Source organism: Symphalangus syndactylus, chromosome 12 (assembly GCF_028878055.3).
Source record: "Symphalangus syndactylus isolate Jambi chromosome 12, NHGRI_mSymSyn1-v2.1_pri, whole genome shotgun sequence".
NCBI classification, from domain to species: domain Eukaryota; kingdom Metazoa; phylum Chordata; class Mammalia; order Primates; family Hylobatidae; genus Symphalangus; species Symphalangus syndactylus.
This window is the reverse complement of record NC_072441.2, coordinates 145,398,366-145,417,347: the sequence shown is the minus strand read 5'-3', so window position 1 is coordinate 145,417,347 and position 18,982 is coordinate 145,398,366. Positions and strand designations below refer to the sequence as shown.

The 18,982-nt window shown below is 49.0% G+C and overlaps 1 protein-coding gene across 7 annotated transcripts in view; it reads left to right on the top strand.

Annotated features, from left to right (window-relative positions):
- Positions 1 to 5,980: 5,980 nt before the first annotated feature.
- The window catches only part of TMEM39B (transmembrane protein 39B), a 29,475-nt gene continuing 16,473 nt past the window's right edge, over positions 5,981 to 18,982 (top strand). For 2 of the 7 annotated variants that reach the window (XM_063627970.1, XM_063627969.1), the window contains exons 1-5: positions 6,023 to 6,135; positions 8,320 to 8,446; positions 8,970 to 9,189; positions 10,094 to 10,177; positions 10,495 to 10,649. In XM_063627970.1, the coding sequence (XP_063484040.1) occupies positions 6,132 to 6,135; positions 8,320 to 8,446; positions 8,970 to 9,189; positions 10,094 to 10,177; positions 10,495 to 10,649 (590 nt within the window). In that variant the 5' untranslated portion in view covers positions 6,023 to 6,131. Of the gene's footprint in view, positions 6,136 to 6,563; positions 6,958 to 8,319; positions 8,447 to 8,969; positions 9,190 to 10,093; positions 10,178 to 10,494; positions 10,650 to 18,982 lie in introns of those variants that run through there. The other 5 variants (XM_055255674.2, XM_063627971.1, XM_055255675.2 and 2 more) reach the window with 5 other exon arrangements.

Here is an 18,982-nt window from a genome sequence, read left to right as displayed (position 1 = left end):
TTACAAAACAGCTGAGACGTGTGGCCACAGGTCTGGAAGACAAGAGCCTAGCCAAAATCCTGCCGTCTTACTATTTTCTCCAGAGATTGGTAATGATTGTATATGGGATATAAAAATATTTTTTACAAAAGAAAAGATAAACGCCGGGTGCGGTGTCTCACACCTGTAGTCTCAGCACTTTGGGAGGCTGAGGTGGGTGGATCATGAGGTCAGGAGATCGAGACCATCCTGGCTAACACAGTGAAACCCCGTCTCTACTAAAAATACAAAAAATTAGCCGGGCGAGGTGGCGGGCGCCTGTAGTCCCAGCCACTCAGAAGGCTGAGGCAGGAGAATGGCATGAACCCCAGGGGCGGAGCCTGCAGTGAGCCGAGATCGCGCCACTGCACTGCAGCCTGGGCGACAGCGAGACTCCGTCTCAAAAAAAAAAAAAAGAAAGAAAAATATTTTATCCAGGGAAACTGTAAGGGGCAGATTTGAAAAGGACAAAAACCCTAGGTGTTTCAGGTAGATTCTATGATAGAATTGTAGATTCTAGATTATTTCAGTTGCAGTTGTCAAACACCAGGCACAAACTGGCTTTCTGCAACAGAAAAAATCCATAAAAGCTTCAGGTATGGTTGGATCCAGGATTCAATCGATGCCATCAAGAAAGTGTCGGGCCAGGCATGGTGGCTCACGCCTGTAATCCCAGCACTTTGGGAGGCTGAGGCAGGCAGATTGTGAGGTCGGGAGTTCGAGACCAGCCTAACCCATATGATGAAACCCCATCTCTACTAAAAATACAAAAATTAGCCGAGTGTGGTGGTGCACGCCTGTAATCCCAGCTACTCAGGAGGCTGAGGCAAGAGAATTGCTTGGAGCTGGGAGACGGAGGTTGCAGTGAGCTGAGATCGTGCCACTGCACTCCAGCCTAGGCAACAGAGCAACAGCAAGACTCCATCTCAAAAAAAGAAAAAAAAAGTGTTTTGGCTGGGCCTGGTTGCTCACACCTGTAATCCCAGCATTTTGGGAGGCCAAGGCAGGAGAATCACATGAGTTCGAGATCAGCTTGGGCAACATAGACCTTGTCTCTCCAAAAAAAAAAAAATTTTTTTTTAATTAGCCAGGTATGGGCCAGGCGTGGTGGCTCATGACTGTAATCCCAGCACTTTGCGGGGCCAAGGCTGGCGGATCACCTGAGGTTGGGAGTTCAAAACCAGCCTGATCAACATGGAGCAACCCTGTCTCTACTAAAAATACAAAAATTAGCCGGGCATGGTGGTGCATGCCTGTAATCCCAGCTACTCAGGAGGCTGAGGCAGGAGAATCGCTTGAACCCGGGAGGTGGAGGCTTCAGTGACCTGAGATTGTGCCATTGCACTCCAGCCTGGGCAACAAGAGTGAAACTCCATCTCAAAAAAAAAAAAAAAAAAAAAATAGCTGGGTGTGGTCACGTGCACCTGTAGTTCCAGAAACTCTGGGGGCTGAGGTGGAAAGATCACTTGAGCCCAAAAGGTAGAGGCTGCAGTGAGGCATGAACACACAATTGCACTCTAGCCTGGGTGACAAAGCAAGACCCTGTCTTGAAAAGAAAAAGAAAGAGGCTGAGCACAGTGGCTCATGCCTGTAATCCCAGCACTTTGGGAGGCCGAGGAGGGCAGATCACAAGGTCAGATCGAGACCATCCTGGCTAACACAGTGAAACACCATCTCTACTAAAAAACACAAAAAATTAGCCGGGCATGGTGGTGGGCGCCTGTAGTCCCAGCTACTCGGGAGGCTGAGGCAGGAGAATGGTGTGAACCCAGGAGGCGGAGCTTGCAGTGAGCAAGATCGTGCCACTGCACTCCAGCCTAGGTGACGGAGCGAGACTCCGTCTCAAAAAAAGGAAAAGAGAAAGAAATGTCTACTGATCTCTTGACCTTTTTTTTCCTTTTGAGACAAGGTCTCTGTTGTCGAGGCCAGAGTGCAGCCTCAAACTCGAGGGCTCAAGGAATCTTCCAGCCTCAGCCTCCTGAACAGCTGAAACTACAGGCATGCACCACCATGCCAGGCTAATGTTTCAAATTTTTTGTAGAGATGGATCCTGAATTCCTGGGCTCAAGTGATCCTCCTGCCTCCACCTCCCAAAGCACTGGGATTATGGGCATGAGCCACTGCAGCCAGGCGTTTCTTGATTCTTCTGTGTTTCCTTCATTGTCAGCTAAGTAATTCTCAAAAGATGGCAAGATGGCCACCAAGACCTCCAAGTTTATAACTTACTTGCTCAGCCAGCCCAGAGGGGAATAAAAATTTCCTTCCCAATAGTTCTAACAAAGATCCTAGGATTGCACCTCATTTGGGCTGACAGGTCACTAATCCCCTCCTGCTCCCCAACAACCCCAAGCAGTCACTAGCCTTAGGAGGCAGGGATATTGGAATGCTTTGATTTGCCAAGCCTGTGTCTTCTGCCCACAAAGGAACTGCAAAGTAAGGCAACTCCACCAAACCACACAGACTGAGAGAGTCAGAGGAAGAGTAGTTCCCCAAGGGAAAAATCAGGGTTCTTATGCGAAGGAGGAAGAATAGATGCTGAACGGGCAAATTCAGTAGTCCACCACTACAAGGTGGGCTGGAGCCACAGGTAATAGCTGGGTCGCATTCATGGCAGTCCATACAAGTGGACTTACCTCCCCCACTTTTTTTGAGACAGGGCCTCACTGTCGCCCAGGATGAATGAAGTGGTGCGATCGTTTCACTGTCATCTCAAACTCCTGGGCTCAAGTGATTTCTCTCCCTTCAGCCTCCCGAGCAGCTAGGACTGCAGGCACGCACCCACCATACCCGGCTAATTTTTAAATTTTTTGTAGAGACAGGGTTCCCCTGTGTTGCCCATGCTGGTCTCAAATTCCTGGACTCAAGTGATCCTCCCACCTCAGTCTCCCAAAGTGTTGAGAAAGTGTTGAGATTACAGGCATGAGCCACTGCACCCAGCCTCTAACAGAATTTCTTTTTTTTTTTTCTTTTTTTCTCTATAAGAATTTCTATGGCTGGAAAAAAGAACTCCCAGTCCTGCTTTCTTTGCTTGTTGAGCCAGGGATAGTCATTTTCCATCCCTGGGCCACTTTTCCCCTTGAAGGGAACCACTGACTTGGTGTAAAATCTGTCATAATTGGCCGAGCGCAGTGGCTCACGCCTGTAATCCCAGCACTTGGGAGGCTGAGGTGGGCGGATTATAAGGTCAGAAGATCGAGACCATCCTGGCTAACATGATGAAACCCCGCCTGTACTAAAAGTACAAAAAAATTAGCCGGACATGGTGGCGGGCGCCTGTAGTCACAGCTACTCGGGAGGCTGAGGCAGGAGAATGGTGTGAACCCGGGAGGCGGAGTTTGCAGTGAGCCGAGATTGCGCCACTGTACTCCAGCCTGGGTGACAGAGTGAGACTCTGTCTCAAAAAAAAAAAATCTGTCATAATTTAAAAATATACATCTGTTGAATTGGACTCCATATTTTCATTAGTGCAGCCTAAATACCTTGGAGTCATCCTTTTCTCTTCCGCACACACTCCTATCCATTTTGTCAACAGGTCCTGTTTTGTTTTTGTTTTAATTTTTTTTAGATGGGGTCTTGCTACATTGCCCAGGCTGGAGTGCAGTGGCACTGTCACGGCTCACTGCAGCCTCAGTTTCCCAGGGCTCAAGTGATTCTCATACCTCAGCCTCCCAAGTAGCTGGGACTACAGGCGCATGCCACCATACCTTGCTCATTTAAAATATTTTTTTTCTAGAGACAGGGTCTCACTTTGTTGCCCAGGCTGGTCTCAAACTCCTGGGCTCAAGCAATCTTTCCACCTCAGCCTCCCAAAGTGCTGGGATTACAGGCATCAGCCACCATAGTCAGCCCAGCAGATCCTGTAGACTTTACCTTCAAATCCAGAATTCAACCATGTCTCACCGTCTCACCCAACCTGGTGCAAACGATCAACATCTCTTGCTAGGATCATCGCCACAGCCTCCTGCCTGGTCTCCCTGCTTCCACCCTGGTGCCCCTGCAATCTATTCTCACCACACCACTGGAATAGTTCTTTTAAATAGAAGTTCAAACCCTATAATAGCTCTGCATCTCATTCAAAGTAAAAGCCACACAGCCCTAAATGATCTATCCCTTCCCATGTCCTACTCTTATATCTATACCTATGTCACACTGGCCTCTTTTTTATTTCTTAAACACACCCTCTTGGCTGGGCACGGTGTCTCACGCCTGTAATCCCAGCACTTTGGGAGACCGAGATTGGCAGGTCACTTGAGGTCAGGAGTTCAAGATCAGCTTGGCCAACAAGGTAAAATCCCGAAAGTACAAAAATTAGCCGGTCGTGGTGGCGCGTGCCTGTAATCCCAGCACTTTGGGAGGCCAAGGCAGGCGGATCATGAGGTCAGGAGATTGAGACGGTTCTGGCTGACATGGTGAAACCCCATCTCTACTAAAAATACAAAAATTTAGCAGAGTGTAGTGGCACACACCTGTAGTCCCAGCTACTCGGGAGGCTGATGCAGGAGAATCACTTGAAACCGGGAGGTGGAGGTTGCAGTGACCCGAGATCACACCACTGCACTCCAGCCTGGGGACAGAGTGAGACTCCGTCTCAAAAAAAAAAAAAAACAAAAAAACCCCCAAAATTAGACCAGGCGCCATGGTGCACACCTGTAATCCCAGCATTTTGGGAGGTCGAGGTGGGTGGATCACTTGAGGTCAGGAGTTTGAGACCAGCCTGGCCAACATGGTGAAACCCCGCCTCTCCTAAAAATAGAAAAATTAGCCAGGCGTGGTGGTGCGCGCCTGTAATTTCAGCTTGTTTGGAGGCTGAGGCAGAAGAATCGCTTGAACCCAGCAGGTGGAGGTTGCAGTGAGCGGAGATCGAGCCACTGCTCTCCAGCCTGGGCAACAGAGACTCCATCCCCCCAAAAAAACCAAAATAATAAAATAAATACACCCTCCTGCCTGAGGGACCTTGCGCTAACTATTCCCTCTGCCTGAAATGCCCCCTTTCTCCAGAAATCTGCACGACTCACTCACTCATTTCCTTCATGTGTTTACTCAAGTCAACTCTGAAGCCTACTCTGCCTGCCCTATTTAAAACTGCAGCCCCATCCCCCTTTCCTGTTTTTCCTTCACACCAATCATTCCCTTCTAACATGCTACAGAATTTACTAATTTTGTTCATGTCTATCTCCTCCCACTTGACTGTAAGCTCTATGACTATTAATGAAATATCTACTAATTCATTCAATTAATTGAATACTGCTATTAAGTGCCAAGCACTGTGCTAAGCAATGGAGCTACAAGATGACTAAAACCGCTTGTAGGTCTTGTGAGGGAAGAAATCCTAATGACAATAAATGTAGCTCATTTAGTGACTGCTTCTCCAAACATCACGATGGCTAATACTAACACAGACTCAGTTCTGCACGCTCCGTTTCATTGAACTCTCACCGAAACCTACACGGTGACCATCAGCAGCCTCATCGTAAAGCATAAAAAACAAGATTGCAAGGCTGGGAAATGGCAGAGTCAGGATCTGAACCACGGTGTTGACAATGAGAACGGCGAGTAAGGTCAAATGTGAGAAATATTTAGGACTTAGGCTCAAAACACTAAGGCAAAGATCGGACGTCGGGGCCGAGGGAGGGAGGAAATGACTCCTGGGTTTTGACTGGGGTGGACTAAAGCGCAGTGAGGCCGAAGAGAAGGATGAAGCGCAAGGTGGGGCTGGGCTGGAGGTGCCCGCGGACCGCTCAGGGATATGGTCCACCCTCCCCCGCCCGCCGCCGCCCCGGTCCTGGAGATGCTGGGAGAAGACACGCACGGGAAGAGCAGGAGGTGGGTTCCGTTCCCCTCCCTCTGGAGTCTCCTCAGCAGCAGCTGCAGGAAGGGCGTGGGGGACCGAGAGACAAAGAGCGCGCAGGCACCGCCTCCGTCCGGGCGGCCCCTTTAAGAAGCGCGCGCCAGCTGCCAGCCCGCCTTGTATGCAAATGTAGCGGTGCGGCGGGAGCGCGCGGCTGATACCCGGGACTGGGCTGCGGCGGTTAGTCCTCTCCCGGCCGCCGTCGCCTCCGACATATTGCCCGCAGGAGCTGCGGCGGCGAAGCGGAGAGCACCGGGGGGAGGAGATGGGTGAGCAGAGCGGCTCAGGCTCGGCCTGGCGGCGAGCGGGCGCGCGGGTTAGGATGGCCAGGCTGCTAATTGCTGCCCCACGCGGACAGGAGCCCGGGTGACGGGAGGGGGAGGGGATGCGAGCGCAGACGGGATCCCGCCCCCTCCTGTCGTTTTGCGGGGTGGGGCCTTTGTTGTGGGGGCGGGACATCGGACGGTGGGCGGGGCTTCTACGACGAAGCCCTGTGGGGGCTTGAGCTTTGGTGAGGACCCGCTGGTCGGGGCTAGAGGGGGGGCGGGGCTTGCCAGTGGGCGTGGCTGCAGCGCTAAGGGCGGAGATTCTGGGCAGGGGGCGCTAGTGCAGTCGGCGTTTCTGGGCGGGAGGGGCTTACACTGGGGGCGGTGGGGCGGGGACACGTCCGACTGAGGGAGCCTGTTCTGGAGTGGAGCTTCTGGGCTGAGAGGGCTTTTATTGGCTTGTGGGCGGGGTTTCTGGGCTGACAGTTGTGTGTAGGCGGAGCTTCTGGGCTGAGGGGTTTTATGTGGGTGCAGAGCTTCTAAAGAGAGGAGAGTGGGTGTGGGCAGAGCTTCTGGACTGGACTAAGGGTGTTTGTGTGGGATTTTCTAAGCCAAGTATAGTAGCGTATGAACAGAGCTTCTGGTCTGGGGGTTTATGGAGGACAGAGCTCTTCGCCAGGTACTTTTTAGAGACTTGTGGAGGTTTATAATTTTGGGCATACATCCAAGCCCAAAACTGGCTCCGAAGTGTGGGAAACGCTTCCGAGCTGAGATGCTACGGCGTGGGGTGTATGTGAATGGAGGCTGCTGTGTTACTGTGAAGAGGTATGAACAGGTTATAACTTTTTAAAAATATGTATATGAATATATATATATATTTTTAATAGAGACCAGGTTTCGCCATGTTGCCCAGGCTGGTCTCCAACTCCTGGCCTCAAGCGGTCCTCCCGCCTCGGCCTCCCAAAGTGCTGAGATTACAGTCGTGAGCCACCGCACCCAGTCAGGTTGTGACTTTTTTAGGTGCTTAGGAGCTTTGTGCAGAAATTTTGTGCAAAGTGGTGCATGGGAGCTTGGGCTAGACTGCTCAGCCAGTAGGTCCAATTTTTTGGTCCACAGCCACAGGATTCTCCCAGCCATATCCTTGACCCTTTATTTAGGCCCTGGGTCCTGCCCATGAGATCCCAGAATGCCCTTTGAGCTGAATCATGGGGCCCTGGATGAAAAAGCTGTCCCAAAGGTACCCAGAGTTATAGGCCTCCAGAAACTTATGTCTGAATGGGGCCCAATGTGTACCAGAGTTGAGAGCACAGGACCCAGCCACGATACTGTGACATAGTGTGAGCTGAGTTTCCTAATGTGTGAAAAAACCTACCTTGCTGGGTTCATTCACTCATCAACATATACTTGCTGGGCACTGTGGTAGGGGATATAGCAGTGAAAAAGACAGATAAGGTAACTGACCTCATTGACCTTCCATTGTAATAGGACAGACAAGCAATAAGCATATTAAATAAATAAGATAACTTCAGAGAATGAATTGTGGTGGAAAAAAAAGAACAGAAGGCCGGGCGCAGTGGCTCACGCTTGTAATCCCAGCACTTTGGGAGGCCGAGGCGGGCGGATCATGAGGTCAGGAGATCGAGACCACGGTGAAACCCCGTCTCTACTAAAAATACAAAAAATCAGCCGGGCGTTGTGGCGGGCGCCTGTAGTCCCAGCTACTCGGAGAGGCTGAGGCAGGAGAATGGCGTGAACCCGGGAGGCGGAGCTTGCAGTGAGCCGAGATTGCACCACTGCACTCCAGCCTGGGCGACAGAGCGAGACTCCGTCTCAAAAAAAAAAAAAAAAACAGAAATCGCAGAGAGTGGTGGGGAGAGTTACTTCAAAATTTCAGAAATGGCTTTCCCGATAGGATATAGTAAGTGCTAGAGGTAGCAATGAGCTTGGCTTGCTGAGGAAAGAAAGATCAAGATGTTCAGAGCATGGGGCGGCGGGTGGTAGAGGGTGGGTGTGAGGTAGAGAATGATAGCGGATGAAGCTGAAGTTGTAAGAAGGGGCCAGATCATAGGTCTCAGTGAGGATTAAATGATAAAGTGAGATACTAGGTGACTGGTAGCTGGTATCATTGCTGTTATCCTTGATATATGCCCCCTGGCTTGAGGCTCTATTTTATGTTGAGCCCCACAGGAGGACGAAGAGGTCCCAACAGGACATCTTACTGTCGAAATCCACTCTGTGAGCCAGGATCCTCGGGGGGCTCTGGTGGAAGCCACAGTTCCAGCGCATCAGTGACCAGTGTTCGTTCCCGCACCAGGTAAACCACCTCTCTGTCTCACCCCTCCCTGTGGCCTCACAGGGACAGTGTGGACAGGGCTCTCTCTGACTAGATTCTAAGATGTGAAATCCTAGATGCCAGTGAGGGCTTCGAGGGAGTAATCAGCAGAAAAGACCCAGAGGGAGCTCAGTTGAGGGTGATCACTTGGACAGTGCAGTAGGACATGGTAGAATAAATCCAAAGGCCTGGATTCTAATTACAGTTCTGCTCCAGATTTGCTGATGGCTTGGACAAGTTGCCTCCCCTCTCTGGGCCTCCTTTTCCTCATCTGTAAGATGGACCTAATAATTCTTTCTCTCCTAGGGGGTGTTGTAAGACCTGAATAAGATTAGGGATAGGAAGAGGCTTTGTCGGGTTCCTTTGTCTGACAAGCAGGATTAGGAAGACCCCGTCCTTGCTATGAGCTGCTTTTCTCATCTTATCCCGCAATCCTTTGCCTTGGAAGCGCTTCCTGGTAAGGTTCTCAGGTCAGCTGCTGATGTTGTTCCCTCCCCACTGTCAGGAGCAGTTCTGGAACAGGCCTCTCCAGCCCTCCTCTGGCCACCCAAACTGTTGTGCCTCTACAGCACTGCAAGATCCCTGAGCTGCCAGTCCAGGCCAGCATTCTGTTTGAGCTGCAGCTCTTCTTCTGCCAGCTCATAGCACTCTTCGTCCACTACATCAACATCTACAAGACAGTGTGGTGGTATCCACCTTCCCACCCACCCTCCCACACCTCCCTGGTAGGTACCCAACAAGGGTGTGTGTGTGTGTGTGTGTGTGTGTGTGTGTGTTTCTTCTGGTTTCATTTAGCATATCCTACTAAGCACCACTGTGCACTTGGCTCCATGCTGAACATGGAAGGTGCTGCAGGAACAGGAAACTGATGATTCACTGAATAGTCCTAGTGTGTTTAGTAGCACATTGGGCACTGTAAGTGTATGGGAGATGAATCTGACAAAGATTTTGCCTAAAGGAGCTCAGAGTCTTTTTCTTTTCTTTTTTTTTTTTTTGAGACGGAGTTTCGCTGTTGTTGCTCAGGCTGGAGTGGAATGGCGCAATCTTAGCTCACTGCAACCTCCGCCTTCCAGTTTCAAGCGATTCCTCTGCCTCAGTCTCCCGAGTAGCTGGGATTACAGGCATGTGCTGCCATGTCCTGCTAATTTTGTATTTTTAGTGGAGACAGGGTTTCACCATGTTGGTCAGGCTAGTCTCGAACCCCTGACCTCAAATGATCCACCCACCTCAGCCTCCCAAAGTGCTGGGATTACAGGCGTGAGCCACTGCGTCTGGCCAGGAGCTGAGAGTCTTAATCCAGTAGTGGAGATGAACCACAGGCATACATGAGTGCTTCAAGGGGAGGAAAGACTTCAGTGCAGAAACAGTATAGGGACAGGGGCATGTGTGAGCAGAGCAAGAGGGCTCACATCCCACTCTCTTATCCCCAGGGACTGTCCCACTTCCCTTCTCGGGGTCCTGTCTTACTCCTCTAGGTAATTTCCTGGCCTGACTCAGCTGGAGGCCGATGCAGGTCAGAGAATGAGGACAGTCTCTGTGGAAAGAAATGGGCAGGGGGAGGTGGGTATGAAAAAAGCCTGCTTATGGGCAAGGGGCCCACATGACCCCCAGGCCTCTGCCCCCTGACAGAACTTCCATCTGATCGACTTCAACTTGCTGATGGTGACCACCATCGTTCTGGGCCGCCGCTTCATTGGGTCCATCGTGAAGGAGGTGATTGGGTCCTAGAAGCTGGCCAGGGACTTTGGGATTCCCCTTTTCCCCTGGGGATGCCAAGGAAAGATGCCCAGCCCTTCAGCCTTAGGGTATTTCCTTGGGGCTCCCTTTGGACTTGGTTGAAGAACATTAGTTACATCCCATCTTAGAGTTTACTGGGCATCAAAGAGAAGGATTTACCTTGCCAGGTTCTGCCAAGCCTGCTGTGCCACCTCTCCCTGGGTGGGATCACAGGTCATGCTGGGTGGGATTTGGGCACAGCCCCTTCGGCCTCCATCCAAGGCCCCATCCCGTCCTATCTTGCCCTGACCCAGGCTTCTCAGAGGGGGAAGGTCTCCCTCTTTCGCTCCATCCTGCTGTTCCTCACTCGCTTCACCGTTCTCACGGCAACAGGCTGGAGTCTGTGCCGATCCCTCATCCACCTCTTCAGGACCTACTCCTTCCTGAATCTCCTGTTCCTCTGCTATCCGTGAGTACCCCTCACTCCACCCCTCACTGCCCAGCACCTGGCCCCTGACCTCTGCCCTGACCGTGGCTGGCTCACCAGGCCTCCATATCTGGAAGGTCGGAGGCAGGCAGCAACATCCTCTCACATTGTCTGATGACACTCACTGAGGTCAGGATAATTAGCCTTTTTTTGCAGAAGAAACTGAGGTGGCATAATTTACCCAGCACTCACTAGGGGGGAGGTCAGAATGGGACTCAGATCTGCATATATATCCCAAAGGAACATTCCCAAGAGGGAATGCATGGGCTTTGTCTCTCTCGCTCTTCCTTTCCCCTCTCTCTGGTTCTTTCCCTTTCTCTGTGTCTCTCTTTGTGTATCTCAGTGTTTGTATAATCTATTGGTATCTCCCTGAGTCTGTGTGCCGGCAAACAGCTGCATGGTTGCATGTCTCTGTGTGGGTGACTATGCATGAAGCATGTGGGTGTCTATGCATGAAGCATGTGTGTGTGCCTGCATATGCATGTGTGTATGCCTTTGTGCCTGTTTTTGCTCTCTTTCTCCATCTCACCAGACCCTAGATTGTTGAGGATGGAGAGACTGTTTTGGGGATGTGCCCAGGACTGCCCATTTCTGGCCTTGCATCAGGGAGAACTTTGGTGAGGTGCTGGATCTGGCTGCTTCTGGGGAAGGCTCCTGGCTGCCTGAGCATTAACAGTCATTTCCCAACCCCAGGTTTTCTGGTTCACAAAATTCCTCAAGCTGGGTCAATCCTGGTCTCTGGGAAGTTTCAGAGCTGGCACCTCCCCCTTTCTACCCTTCATGTCCAAAAAGGCACTGGCATGGGAGCCCTGTCACACTTCCTTCAGTTATATCTACTTTTTAATTATAAGAGTGACATGTGGCCAGGCGCAGTAGCACGCATCTGTAGTCCCAGCACTTTGGGAGGCCAAGGCAGGCAGATTGCTGGAGTCCGGGGGTTTGAGACCAGGCTAGGCAACATGGTGAAACCCTGTCTACTAAAAACATAAAAAACTAGCCAGGTGTGGTGAGGCGTGCCTATAGTCCCAGCTACTCAGGAAGCTGAGGTGGGAGAATCACCTGAGCTCAGGTGGTCGAGGCTGCGGTGAGCCAAAATTGTGCCACTGTACTCTAGCCTGAGCAACTGGAGTGAGGTCGTGTCTCAAAAAAAAAAAAAAGTGACACGTGTGTCTTATAAAAACATTAAACTTTACAGAAGCTTTTAACATGGAAAAAGAAAGTCCCACATAGTCTTATTCCCCCAGAAATCCATTACTGGCAGCATATTTTCCCAAAATATTTTCTGTGCAAGTACACACGCATGCAGTTTTTTTGTTTGTTTGTTTTTGAGACAGTCTTGTGTCACCCGGGCTGGGGTGCAGTGGCACGATCTCAGCTCACTGCAACCTCTGCCTCCTGGGTTCAAGCAATTTTCCTGCCTCAGCCTCCCAAGTAACTGGGATTGCAGGTGCCCACCACCACGCCTGGCTACTTTTTGTATTTTTAGTAGAGATGGGGTTTCACCATGTTGGCCAGGCTGGTCTCAAACTCCTGGCCTCAAGTGATCTGCCCGCCTCGTCCTCCCAAAGTGCTGGGATTACAGATGTGAGCCACTGTGCCCGGCCACCTGCAGTTTTTTAAAAAACAAAAATGGTATTATGCTATGCATGATGTACAATTTATCGCACTTTTCACTTAATCATATAACAGATATTGTTCTGTGCCAGTACATATGGGTCTGTCTCATTATTTTATTTTATTTTATTTTAGAGATGAGGGTCTTGCTGTATTGCCCAGGCTGGAGTGCAGTGGCTATTCACAGGTCTGTTCCCACTGCTGATCAACACAGGAGTTTTGACCTGTTCTATTTCTTTCTTTTTTTTTTTTTTTTTTTGAGACAGAGTCTTGCTCTGTCATCGAGGCTGGAGTGCAGTGGCACGATCTTGGCTCACTGCAAGCTCCGCCGCCCAGGTTCACACCATTCTCCTGCCTCAGCCTCCCAAGTAGCTGGGACTACAGGCGCCCGCCACCACGCCCAGCTAATTTTTTGTATTTTTAGTAGAGATAGGGTTTCACTATGTTAGCCAGGATGGTCTCAACCTCCTGACCTCGTGATCTGCCCGCCTTGGCCTCCCAAAGGGCTGGGATTACAGGCATGAGCCACCGCGCCTGGCCAACCTGTTCTATTTCTAACCTGGACCAGTTCATCCCCTCCTTAGGCAATTATGTGGTCCCCCACTCCCAGGAGGTCACTATACGGATGCTGAACTTTTATGCAGGCACCTCATCGGCATAGCACATTATAGCCTAGAATTCCTCAGCTGAAGCAATCCTCCCTCCTCAGCCTCCTGAGTAGCTGGGACTATGGGCATGCGCCACTGTGACCAGCTGCCTCATCTTTTTAATGGCCTCACAGTATTCTATGTTATAGAATTTTCACAATTTATTTGTCTTCTATTGGCAAACTTTTTTTTTTTTTTTTTTTCTGAGATGGAGTCTTGCTCTGTTGCCCAGGCTGGAGTGCAGTGGTGCAATCTCAGCTCACTGCAACCTCCAACTCCCGGGTTCAAGCAGTTCTCCTGCCTCAGCCTCCCAAGTAGCTGAGATTACAGGCATGCTCCACCACGCCCAGCTAATTTTGTATTTCTAGTAGAGATGGGGTTTCTCCATGTTGGTCAGGCTGGTCTCAGGTGATCCGCCCACCTTGGCCTCCCAAAGTGCTGGGATTACCTTGTCCTCCCAAAGTGCTGGGATTACGGGCATGAGCCACCATGCTTGGCAATTTTTTGTATTTTTAGTAGAGATGGGGTTTCACCGTGTTAGCCAGGATAGTCTCGATCTCCTGACCTTGTGATCTGCCCACGTTGGTCTCCCAAAGTGCTGCAGTTACAGGCTTGAGCCACCGTGCCTGGCCTACTGGCAAACTTTTTTTTTTTTTTTTTGAGACGGAGTCTCGCTCTGTCGCCCAGGCTGGAGTGCAGTGGCGCGATCTCGGCTCACTGCAAGCTCCGCCTCCTGGGTTCACGCCATTCTCCTGCCTCAGCCTCTCCGAGTAGCTGGGACTACAGGCGCCCGCCACCACGCCCGGCTAATTTTTTTTGTATTTTTAGTAGAGACGGGGTTTCACCGTGGTCTCGATCTCCTGACCTCGTGATCCGCCCGCCTCGGCCTCCCAAAGTGCTGGGATTACAAGCGTGAGCCACCGCGCCCGGCCTACTGGCAAACTTTTAAGTTGTTTCTAGCTTTTCCTTATTCATAACAATGAGGCATATATCTTTGTGTATGTGTCCAATATCTCTGCACAGTAGATTCCCAGAAGAATTAACTACACCAAAAGATGGATTCATTTAGATTTTTCATAGTTATTAACAAATTGTCCTTCGAAGGGTTGCACTGGTTAGAACTTAAGAGTTGCCTGCTGGGTGCGGTGGCTCACGCCTGTAATCCCAGCACTTTGGGAGGCCGAGGTGGGTGGATCACGAGGTCAGGAGATTGAGACCATCCTGGCTAACACGGTGAAACCCCGTCTCTACTAAAAAAATACAAAAAATTAGCCGGGCTTGGTGGATGGCACTTGTAGTCCCAGCTACTGGGGAGGCTGAGGCAGGAGAATGGTGTGAACCTGGGAGGCGGAGCTTGCAGTGAGCCAAGATCGCACCACTGCACTCCAGCCTGGGCAACAGAGTGAGACTCCGTCTCAAAAAAAAAAAAAAAAAAGTTGCCTTAATTTGACAGTTTATGGTTACTACCTGGTGAATCTTTTCTTCCTGGATGCAGATAACACCCAATGTCCATATTATGCTTTATTTTTCATTATTTAATTTAAAAATGTTTATTGACCAAATATAAACATATTATAAAAAATCAAATCCAATAGTAGTAAAAAGCTCAATGAAAACCATTGCTGGGCACAGTAGCTCATGCCTGTGATCTCAGTGACTTGAGAGGCTGAGGTGAGAAGATTGCTTTAGCTGGTGAGTTTGAGGCCGAAGTGAGCCATGATCACACCAGTGCGTTTCAGCCTGGACAAGAGTGAGACCCTGTCTCTAAAAATAAATAAATAAATAAATAGAAAAACATTAGTCTTCAATCCCACCTCCAGATTTTTAGTCTCACTCTTCAATGGAAGTCTCTTTTACTTTCTGGGTTTTTTTGTTTGTTTGTTTGTTTGTTTGTTTAGAGACAGAGTCTGTAAACCTATTATCCAGTTCTAAAGTGCCAGTGCACTCCAGCCTGAGTGACAAGACCCTGAGTCAGGGTCTGGCTCTGTTGCCCAGGCTGGAGTGCAGTGGTGCAATCTCAGCTTACTGCAACCTCTGCCTCCCAGGCTCAAGCCATCCTCCCACCTCAACCTTCTGAGTAGTTGGGACTACAGGCATCAGCCACTGTGCCTAGCCTGCTTGTTCTTTTTAAAAATTTATTTGTTGGCCAGGCACGATGGCTCACGCTTATAATCCCAGCACTTTGGAAGGCCAAGGCAAATGGATCTCTTGAGGTCAGGCGTTCGAGACCAGCCTGGCCATCATGGTGAAACCCTGTCTCTACTAAAAATACAAAAATTAGCCAGGCGTGGTGGTGCACGCCTGTAGTCCCAGCTACTTGGGAGGCTGAGGCAGGAGAATTGCTTGAAACTGGGAGGTGGAGGTTGCAGCGAGCTGAGTTGGCACCACTGCACTCCAGCCTGGGCAATAGAGTGAGACTCTGTCTCAAAAAAAAAGAAAATTATTGATTTATTTTAGAATTGAATAAGAGGTTTACATAGTTAAAATTCAGAAGGTTTAAAAGAGTATACCATGAAAAATCTCTTGACTGCTGCCTCCCAGCCACCCAGTTTCCTTTCCAAGAGGTAATTATCAGTGTTTTTGGTTTCTTGTATATCCTGGAAACAAATGTTCTATGCATATACAAACATACCACATACACACATATGCAAGCGTATTGATGCCCTGCAGTGACAGATGATTTAGCTCACCATCCCATCCTTACTGTTCACAGTAATTGATAGCTTTTAATATTTTTAATTTTCTGTTGGTTATTTTTGTCAGTAGTATAATTATCCCTATACTTTTTTTTTCCATCAACAGTAGTCAGTATCTTGAATCCTTTTTATGTAAGACAAGAATATTAGGCACCCTACCCAACCACTTTTCCTCCCCTCTTCCTCTTTTCACTTCCTGGCATCTGTGTTTTTACTTTTATATTGTCAAGCTTGACATTCACATTCTCCTGTGTAACCATGTTTAAGCCTTCCATTCTTTGTTTAAGCCTAATTCTGAAAATTAAAAACCAGTATGTGGCTTTGATATAATTATGTGTATGAAAATATCATTCACTCCAGGGCCCAGTAGTATGCATACATTATATTTCTTCTCTATAGTTACAGAGTTACAGTCTTGGACCTCTTTGTTTATTTATTTTTATTTTTATTTATTTATTTTTTTTTTGAAATGGAGTCTCTCTCTGTCACCCAGGCTGGAGTGCAGTGGCGCGATCTCGGCTCACTGCAATCTCCGCCCCCCAGGTTCAAGCAATTCTCCTGCCTCAGCCTCCTGAGTAGTTGGGATTACAGGCGCGCTGTAATTTTTGTACTTTCAGTAGAGACAGGGTTTCACCATCTTGCCCAGGCTGGTCTTGAACTCCTGACCTCATGATCCACCCGCCTCGGCCTCCCAAAGTGCTGGGATTACAGGCGTGAGCCACCACGTCCAGCCTTTTATTTTTTTTTTTGAGGTGGAGTCTCTCTGTCACCCAGGCTAGAGTGCAGTGACACAATCTCAGCTCACTGCAACCTCTGCCTCCCAGGTTCAAGCAGTTCTCCTGCCTCAACCTCCTGAGTAGCTGGGATTATAGGTGTGCACCACCACGCCCAGCTAATTTTTTGTATTTTTAGTAGAGACGGGGTTTCACCATGTTAGTCAGGATGGTCTCGATCTCCTGACCTCCTCATCCATCCGCCTCAGCTTCCCAAAGTGCTGGGATTACAGGTGTGAGCCACCACGCCCAGCCTTAAAGGACTTCTTTAAAGGACCTGTACTCCCAGCTACTCAGGAGGCTGAGGTATAAGAATCGCTTGAACCCAGGAGGCAGTGGTGCAATCTCAGTTATTGCAACCTGTGCCTCCCTGGCTCAAGCCATCCTCCCACCTCAGCCTCCCAAGTAGCTGGGACTACAGGTGCAGGCTACCATGCCCAGCTAATGCCAGAGGTTACAGTGAGCTGAGATTGTTCCACTGCACTCCAGCCTGGGCAATAGAGCAAGACCCTGTTTCAGATACACACACACACACACCCACACAAATGTTCCTAGTGTCAAGGTGAAATGGTTTTTCTTACATTCCGTCAGTTACTTAAAATCATAGCACATTTTAGTTTGCTTCATGTTTACATCATAACTTTCTTATATGGCTTTTTATTTTTCTTGGACTTTCTAATTACCTTTCTTTTTTCTTATTGACAAAAGAATGATGAGCCTTCATCATATCCTCGTTTATCCAGCCTCTCAGTCATACTGCCTGTTGCCTGGAGTCCATTTCCTCCTCCCTACTACCCCTTACAAAGGTGTCCCTCCTGGAACCCTTCCTCCTCCTGCTGCAGCCTGGAGTGTTTGCTCTTTAGGTCTGCAGTACAGCTCTTAGCCTGGGACTTCCCTTCGCTGCCCTCCTGGGTTGGACCCCCTGCTTCCTGAATCCCATGTCTTCCTCTTTCTTGGTTTTCTTATTTTGCTGGAGTAAATTATCAGGTAATTACCTTAACAATGGGTACGTTAGAGATGAGTCCTTGCATGTCTAAAAGTGTGTTTATTCTGCCCTCATGCTTGATTGATAGTTTAGCTAAATGTAGATTTCTTTTTTTTTCTTTTTTTATTTTTGAGACAGAGTCTCGCTCTGTCACCCAGGCTGGAGTGCAGTGACATGATCTCAGCTCACTGCGACCTCCGCCCCCTGGGTTCGAGTGATTCTCCTGCCTCAGCCTCCTGAGTAGCTGGGATTACAGGCACACCACCATGCCCAGCTAATTTTTGTATTTTTAGTAGAGGCGGGGTTTCACCATGTTGGTCAGGCTAGTCTCGAACTCCTGACCTCGTGACCCACCCACCTCGGCCTTCCAAATTGCTGGGATTACAGGTGTGAGCCGTCGCGCCCAGTCTCAGTGTAGATTTCTAAGTTCAAAGTCGCATTCTCAGAACTTTTGCAGTTATTATTCCATTGTCTCTAGTATCCAGTGTTGCTAGTGAGAAGTCTGTTGCCAGTTTTGAGTTTGATTCCAATTCTTTTATAGATGACTTGTATTTTCCTTTCTGAAAGCATTGAGGATATTCTGTTTATCTTTTGATTACTTGAAATTTCAAAGGATGTGTCTGTTGTAGGACTTTTGTCATTCATCCTATCAGGACTCTAGGACTTTTTTAACCTGGAGATTTGAGTACTTTTTTAGCTTGGGGAAATTTTCCTTTGATATTTCTTTGATAATATCTTCCTCTCAATTTTTTCTATTATCTCTGGATTTCTGTTCATCAGATGGTAGACCTCATAGATTGGTCATCTTTTTCTTCTATATTTCTCTAATATTTAATCTCTCTCTCTCTCTCTGTGTATGTGCATTGCCTTCAGAGAGATTTCCTCAACTTCATCTTCTAGCTTTTTTACTGAGATTTTTTCAGCAATCATATTTTTCATCTCTAAGGCCTCTACGTTTGCTGATTGTTCTTTTCTCATAGCATGCTATTCTTGCTTTAAAAATCTCTTATTTGGCCGGGCGTGGTGGTTCATGCCAGTAATCCCTGCACTTTGGGAGGCCAAGGCGGGCGGATCACAAGGTCAGGAGTTCAAGACCAGCCTGGCCAACATGGTGAAACCCCGTCTCTACTAAAAATACAAACATTAGCTGGGTGTGGTGGCGCGTGCCTGTAATCTCAGCTACTCGGGAGGCTGAGGCAGGAGAATTGCTTGAACCCGGGAGGTGGAGGTTGCAGTGAGCCGAGATTGCGCCACTGCACTCCAGCCTGGGTGACAAGAGCGAGACTCCGTCTCAAAAAAAAAAAAAAAAAATCTCTTATTTTCCTCAATTTTGTCTTTTCACTGGGGTCAATTTTTCTGTTTCATGCTGCTTGTTTTACAAGTATAGTTGGCTTCTTCGCTTGTCTCTTTATATGTAAAAATGAAGGACTGAGTAGCAGGAGTGCATTTTCTTTCTGTCATTGTTTAAGGGGGCGGGAGCTTTGGCTGGAAGCTCTATGTACATGGGCAGGGCACGCTAACTGGCAGGCTTTGCTTTGAGGATGAGTGAGTGAAGTGCTGGTTGTTAGGCTTTGAGCCTCCGTAGACCAGAAAGGGAGCG